Genomic DNA, 7,129 nt, shown 5'->3' on the forward strand with positions numbered 1-7,129 from the left:
GCAGGAAAAGAGATACACCCACATCTTTATTCTATTAATTGTGTCAAGCTTCCTTAAAGCAAGTTCTGCTGTGCTTAGAAGAGACACACACTGAGTTGTTCTCATGAAGAGACCGGCAAGGGGCCACTCGGCTCATTGGGCTCATCATCTCTGCGTCACTGGCAAAAGAAAGCACATTGAACAGTGATGTTCTTAGAGACTCAGGACAAGACATACCTACAGGAAACCTTTTACTTTCTTTCCTCGCCCCTTCATCTTCCCTGCTCCACCCCACCCGACACATTTTCTTGATCAGTGTGAAGCTTGCTGAAGTCAATTATGAAACACGATCTGGCCCAGAGGGTTCACTCTTGTTTTCCGGAAGGCTAAATTTCTGGAAGTTGGCACGTGGTCCCGGAAGAGCTGAGGAAGACTGCTCTGATGTCAACTTCTAGAATAACAGAATGTGACGCTGAGGAGTTGTTCTAGGACCTGGAGTGGAGTATGTCTTAGTACAGGGGGTATTCTGGCATGGAACAAGAAAAGGAAGTGTGGGAAGAAAGGAGGGTCAGCATGTGAAATTCACTTCGAATCAGCCCATCTAGGAGAGATCAAGGAAAACTGGCCATTGTTAAAACTTTTGGAAATGGTCCTATCCAAAGTAAGTTAATACAGTGTCTAAGATTTGTTTCGAATAGGAAGAGTGGAGACAAAAGGAGAGTGACCATAATTAATGATTATCATAGGTGAGTTACGGGCTCATGTGGTCTTACAATGAGCTGTTCTTTTTTTGTGTGGGTGTTGTAGTGTTTCAAAGTTAAAAATAAATTATTCACTTACTACTTTTTCTTCTTTTATTTTTTTGGAATAGAGATAAGGTCTATGTTGCCCAGGCTGGTCTTGAACTCCTAAGCTCAAGTGATCCTCCCACCTTGGCCTCCCAAAATGCTGGGATTACAGGTGTGAGCCACCATGCCCAGCCAAAAATAAATTTTTTTGAAAATGAATCTTAAGTAGATGGTGACCGGAAGATGTGACTTAAGAGAAGCAGAGTGGTTGTGGCTGACAGCCTGTGGTCTCTTGGGAATTAACCTTTGTCTTAATGTTATTAAATCTCAGATCCAAAAGGAAAGTCCTCGGCCGTAGAGATTCAGATGATGACCACTCCCGAAACCATTCTCCCTCCCCGCCAGTGACACCCACCGGCGCTGCCCCGAGCCTGGCCTCTCCAAAACAAGTGGGATCCATTCAGAGAAGCATCCGAAAGAGCAGCACCAGCAGTGACAACTTCAAAGCTCTGCTGCTAAAAAAGGGCAGTCGTTCAGACACCAGTGCCCGCATGTCTGCAGCAGAGATGCTCAAGAACACTGACCCCAGATTCCAGAGGTCAAGGTCGGAGCCTTCGCCAGACGCCCCCGAGAGCCCGTCAAGCTGCTCCCCAAGCAAGAACAGAAGGGCACAGGAGGAGTGGGCCAAGAACGAAGGCTTGATGCCTCGGAGTCTGTCCTTTTCCGGCCCCAGGTACGGCCGCAGTCGAACGCCGCCTTCTGCCGCCAGCAGCAGGTACAGCCTGCGGAACCGGATCCAGAGCAGCCCCATGACCGTCATCTCGGAGGGAGAAGGGGAGGCCATGGAGCCTGTGGACAGCAGAGCCTGCGGGGCCCTGGGCGCTGCGGAGGGATGTTCCCTGGACGGACTGGCGAGGGAGGAGATGGACGAGGGCGGCCTGCTCTGTGGGGAGGGGCCTGCCGTCTCCCTGCAGCCCCCGGCCCTCCGCCCCGTGGATGGGACAGCCGGTGCAGAGGGCAGAGTGCCCTCCCCGCAGTGTGGCGGTTCTCTGAGCGAGGAGAGTTAGGGCCAGGATCATGACTCTCCCAGGTGACACGGGGGGGTGGGGAGATGAGCTATGCAGCACTCTAGGAAGCCTGCCAGGCGCCCTCCCTGGCTCGCCCTGGGATGTCAACCTGCGTCTGTGCTGTGGGCCCCGGCGTGGCCTGCCCTGCAGTGTGAGTGAAAGTTATTTAGGACTCACTTGGCACTTGCCCTGTGGCTTAAGAGCAAGTAGAAGCTTAAACTGCTGAAAGTGCTTCCTGGGGAAGATTTTTTTTTTTTTCCTTAAATGCTGGGGGTGTGTGTGTGCATTTTCAACACTTTTTAATTTTTAAAAATACACATATACGCAAACAACATGTACAGAAATAGAAGAAAGCAAGCCAGAGTTAAGCTTGGTAGAGTAACGGAGTCCTCTGGACCAGGCGGTAATTGCTTTCAAAGCATTACCTTTATGGAAATTGGCGAGCTCCGTAAGAAAGGAGAGGATGTTACTTCTAAGAAAGGCGGTAGAGTTGCTGGTTGTTAATGCACAGAACACACGGATATATGCTCACGTGTGCTGCTGAGGGGAGGCAGGTCGTGCTGAGCAGAGAGAAGCTGGGAAGAGGCCGAGTGACTAATTGGTTCAGGTACTTTTTTCTGGGGGAGGTAGACTTTTTGGTGAAAATGTCAAACATGTAGAAGTGGCAACGCCGCAACCTGGTGCCTGCTGCTGTGCAGCCACATACACACAATTGTAGCCTGATTTTTAGAAGTGTGGGTAATTTTTTAATGAATTTCCTCAAGTAGCAGCTGAGAACTGAAGTGGTGGTGTGGACATCAGAGAGGGGCAGACTTGGAGAGGAATAAGTGATACACTGCTGGAATTTGTTTCCTGCCCATGAAATAAAATTATTTTTCAGAATTAAATTTGAAAACTTGCACTACAGAACTATGGGTGGAACTTTTCCTTTTACAACAGTTTTTTTGTTTTGTTTTGTTTTTTAACCAGAGTTTAAACTTTCATTAGGCAATTTCCTGTCACTTGAAATGTCAACATTTGCTAACTTTTGGATATCCTTTTGGGAACACCAAAGAAAAAGTTATGGTTATTTTTTTCCCTTGAACTGCCTACAGTATCATGTCCTAATTCACAAAGATTTGTCAAAATCTATGATCTTACTTTGAAGAAAATGTTGAATAGCTCTTGTTAGTCAAATAAACTGATAAAAATTGGTAGGGCTCGGCTATCAATTAGCCCTGGGAAATGAATTTTTAGATTAAAAAGATTTTTTTGCATCATTTGGTTTGTGCATTTTTATATTTGTTTATAAATAACTGAGTTGCTAATTATCTTCTGAGCTTCTCCGATCAGATTTTCCAACAATTTTAGACATGGAACAAAAGTGTTCGAAGTCTTTATTTTCATGTCAATCTTATTGCCCCCACCCTTACTCCCTTAACTTCCATGTACTTAGAGTCCTTTATTTGTTAAATAAGCCAGAGTCTTGTCTTCTTCCTTAGAAGGACCTAGGATGACAATGTGGAGATTCTTGGTCTGAATCTAGTGCAACTACCACCTGCCATCTTTTGGGGGTATGAATATAGTATCTAAAAGTTGGATTGCGCAGGCCAAATCATTATGAGACTTATAAACGAAAACTTCAGATACCCATTAGAAATGTCTTTGAGGCAAAAACACACCTAAAGAATGAAGACCCCATCTCTGAAGAAAACAAAACACCGCTCTTCACACAACCAGAAATCAAGACCAGAGATTTGGAGCAATTGTCTACTAATTTGGCACAAAGCTTGTTTGTTCTTTAGAAAAGTGGCGTTGGCTTTTGAATATGAAATCTTCTCATAGCTGCCTAAAAAAGACTAGCATATCAGAAATCTTTAATACATAATTTATGCAAAGATAAAGCAACATAACACTAATTATAAAACTTTTTAAATCCCCATTTTTAATGAAAAATATACATTCGTATTTAAATTTGCTTTGAATAAAACAATTGTAAAGTAAATATTTGAAACATTTCTTTTTGTTTGTACATGCATTTTTTTTTTTAATAACGAGATAAGTCTTCTTGTACAGAATTGTTGAGTGTTCTGCTGGATACAAACAGAAAAGCAGTGAGAACAGAAGGTCTCTGGGGGAGGTGAGGCCCCAGCAGAGAAGAGATGGAACATCACAGACACTGGATGGCGCCATCTGCAAGGGCACGTGGAAAAACAACTCCACATCGTGTCCTGTGGACTTTGGAATAAAATAGGAATAACTGTCACCTGGCAGTTCAGATGACTTGGCATGTGTAGAAACGTGAGAACTTCACAGGCATGGATGAAATACAGGGAGACAAGAATCAAGACTCATCCCTGAAACACAGCTACTTCCGCGTGGCTTCCTACTCCATGAGGCCGCTTGGTACAGACTGCATCTTACTCCAAAGCTCCAAAGGGATAGATCCGACGGCTCTCCGCGTACCCTGATGCTCTAAGTTCCAGGTAATCATAGACAGTAAGCCCCACCCTAAATTATTTCCACTTTAGTTTCTAACAGTGGGGAGAGAAACAAATGACCGTTTGGTCTGTCAGTTGGAAACAACGTCAATGCTATCTGATTTCTGGCCTCCTACTATTTCTGAAGAATCTTGATTGAATTCTTGCTTTTCCTGTGGGGGTGACAGTATGTTCCTTAAGAGAATCACAGTGAAAAGGAGCTGCTGGCCCCCTGTTCTGTGCTGGCATCTTAGGAGAGGGGAAGGAGTGGCTTTCTTGGTTCTGCTGTAGAGGGGTTCAGCCTGCATGTGATACTGATTCCATCATAAAATGAGCACAGCGGGATAATTTGCTTTGGCAGATGTGAGGATGTTGGGGGAATGGAGGGTCATTTGAATATAACATGGACCTGGTTCTTGGTCCACTTTCTTTAATAAGCAACGTGGTAACGAATACAGTTTCTCTGTTGCCTGCTCTGACCTACCTTCCGCAGAGGCCAGCCTTTATTCACAGAACAAGGTGTAGAGGAATCTGTTATTTGTTCAGTAACGGAAAAAAAGTTCTAATAAATGCTTCTGATGTGCTAGGTAAAGACGAGGAAGCCCAAAGATAGAAGATATGGATGAGCTACCCCTAAGGGGTATGATCCTACTGCCAGTTTCGGCTCTACAAGAAGTAGACACTGAGATACTTAGAATACCAAAGCTTTTATTGCAGTAAGCACCTTTGAAAGGAAAAGAGGAAGCAGGATGAGGCAGGGAGGGCAGGCAAGCTGCTATCCCAGGGGAACTCTGGGAAAAAGATCACTCATTGGCGGAGTTCTGTGTTGGACTGAAACAGCTAGGTCCTTGTATCCTAGGTGCTTGCCCCGCTCTGAGAAGAGCATGCTCTCAATTTCCATAATTTAGTGAAATCATTGGCCACCAACCCCTCCTGTCTTGAGACTAGTGTGACCTCAATTTGAAAGCTAAGGTGGACCCTGGTGAAGTAGCAGCTGGTGGCTCCTTGCAGCTGGATGGCACTTCTTGTCTTAAAGGGGGATCTAAGTGGCACCTCTCCACGCCTGCCGCAGTCCACCCCTTGCCCATATGGATCCACTTCCCCAAAAACATGCAGAGAGTGATTGCTGCAGGGTGCCATGGACCTCTCTTCCTGAGGATAAATGTTGAAAGAGGAGTTTGGTGAGAACAACTATAGCACCTTCCTGCAAATGGTTTTGGAACCACAACTGGTCCTCATTACTCCCCCTTTCATTCTAAATTCCTCAACTGTCATCTTTGCTGGGCTTGGTGGCCTTTTTGATAGTATAAACCAAGCTCTAATTCCTGAGGTCCTGGGAGCCAAACCCTTCTCAGACCAGGGTTGCTGCACTAGTCCTTTCAGTTACAGCTGGGCAAGGAGTGCAGAGTGCCTCCAGTGGATCCGCTAAGTTCCACACACCTTACCCCTGGCTCCCATCCTCTGGCAGCAGACTTACCTTCACTTGGAGTTCAGAGTCAATTACCCCTGACTAGATGGTGGCTTCTTGTCTACTTGTCCCTGAACACAGAGTTCAAAGTGCCCACATAGTAGCAGCAGACTCTAGTTCAATGGCACTCTTGCAGTATTGCCTAGAGAAGGTATATACCCTCTGAGAACTAGGACTTCTGATGCTGTAGAACCCGGAGTTGTGGGGTTGGGAAGTACCAAGTCCCTCAGTGGTTCACTGGGTATGACGGTGAGTGGGATCACTCCTGCCTCCACTCCTTGGTTCTGAAATCTATACATTCTTACTGTTGTAGACACAGCATCATATAGGCTTTCTGATTCAATAAGTATACTGTGTACAGGAGATGGCGGCACATCGTGGCAGGGTATTGTCTGCCACCTGGCACTGACGCAGGCCATGCCAGCATTCCATCAGGCCAGAAGCTTCTAGGTGGCACAGTATGTGATAGGACAAGTAGATCCTGTGGCCATTGGTTAACTCCCTAATTGGGTGTTAACATGTATAGATCACATGTTCAGCAAGTCCATACTGGCAGATCAGGTGTTTTATAAGTCCCTAGACTGTGTTCAGACCCTGTGGTCCCGAAAAAAAAGACATACCTAGAATAGGAGGCTGTCCTTATGTGAATAAACTGCTGGTGCTTCTAGGAAGGAATGAGCCTACCATAGTGAATTTGCCATTAAGTGACCAGTTGGTACTCACAGTCTCATCAGGGTCTCAGCATTGGTATATGCTGCTGGCAGGTTGGACAGTCAGAGTGGGCAGTGTCTAAGTTGGCCTTAGTAAGTGGGAGCCCATGTGGGTGGGTTTCATGTTTAGCCTCCATCTTTGCCACTTAGTGTGCACATTTTACCAGCACTGAGGTGGGCACTGGCAAAAGTTAATAGAACAGGCTGTCATTTCCTCTGCTTGGTTGTTTAGTACCTCTTCTGTGGTGGGTGCTATCTGGTGGGCATTAACATGTGATACGGTTTTTCAAATTTTCTGTCCACTCCATATGCCCATCCACATGCCTCTACCCCAGACCTCCTAATCATCCATTCTTTTTCCTCCCAAACTCCTGATTGGCTGGCAGACCATTTGCTGCTATTTCTATACATATTTTACTGCTCCTCCCTCACAAAGTGAATGATCAGTGCACCTCAAAAAATTCTGCCCAGTTTTTGCAAAAGATTGCAAGTTTTTTTTCCCTGTTGTTCAGGGTCACCTTTGAGTGAGGGTCCATTTTCAGCCTGCAACTACAGAATGAGATAACTAACCAATAAACCAAGCCCAAGCATTCCTCTTCCTTCAGTGGATCATAGAGGTCCTCCAGCAACCACAGGGAGGAGGGGTACAGGTGCCACT

At 45.7% G+C, this 7,129-nt stretch overlaps 1 protein-coding gene across 6 annotated transcripts in view; it reads left to right on the forward strand.

Moving 5' to 3' along the window:
- NHSL1 (NHS like 1) overlaps nucleotides 1-3,818 on the forward strand; it is a 144,115-nt gene extending 140,297 nt beyond the window's left edge. For all 6 annotated transcript variants that reach the window (XM_017530428.2, XM_017530429.2, XM_017530431.2 and 3 more), the window contains one exon: nucleotides 1,099-3,818. In XM_017530428.2, the coding sequence (XP_017385917.1) occupies nucleotides 1,099-1,834 (736 nt within the window). In that variant the 3' untranslated portion in view covers nucleotides 1,835-3,818. The remainder of the gene's footprint in view (nucleotides 1-1,098) is intronic.
- Nucleotides 3,819-7,129: the final 3,311 nt, after the last annotated feature.

The sequence above is a fragment of the Cebus imitator genome, unplaced genomic scaffold, assembly GCF_001604975.1.
Source record: "Cebus imitator isolate Cc_AM_T3 unplaced genomic scaffold, Cebus_imitator-1.0 Scaffold65, whole genome shotgun sequence".
NCBI lineage: Eukaryota > Metazoa > Chordata > Mammalia > Primates > Cebidae > Cebus > Cebus imitator.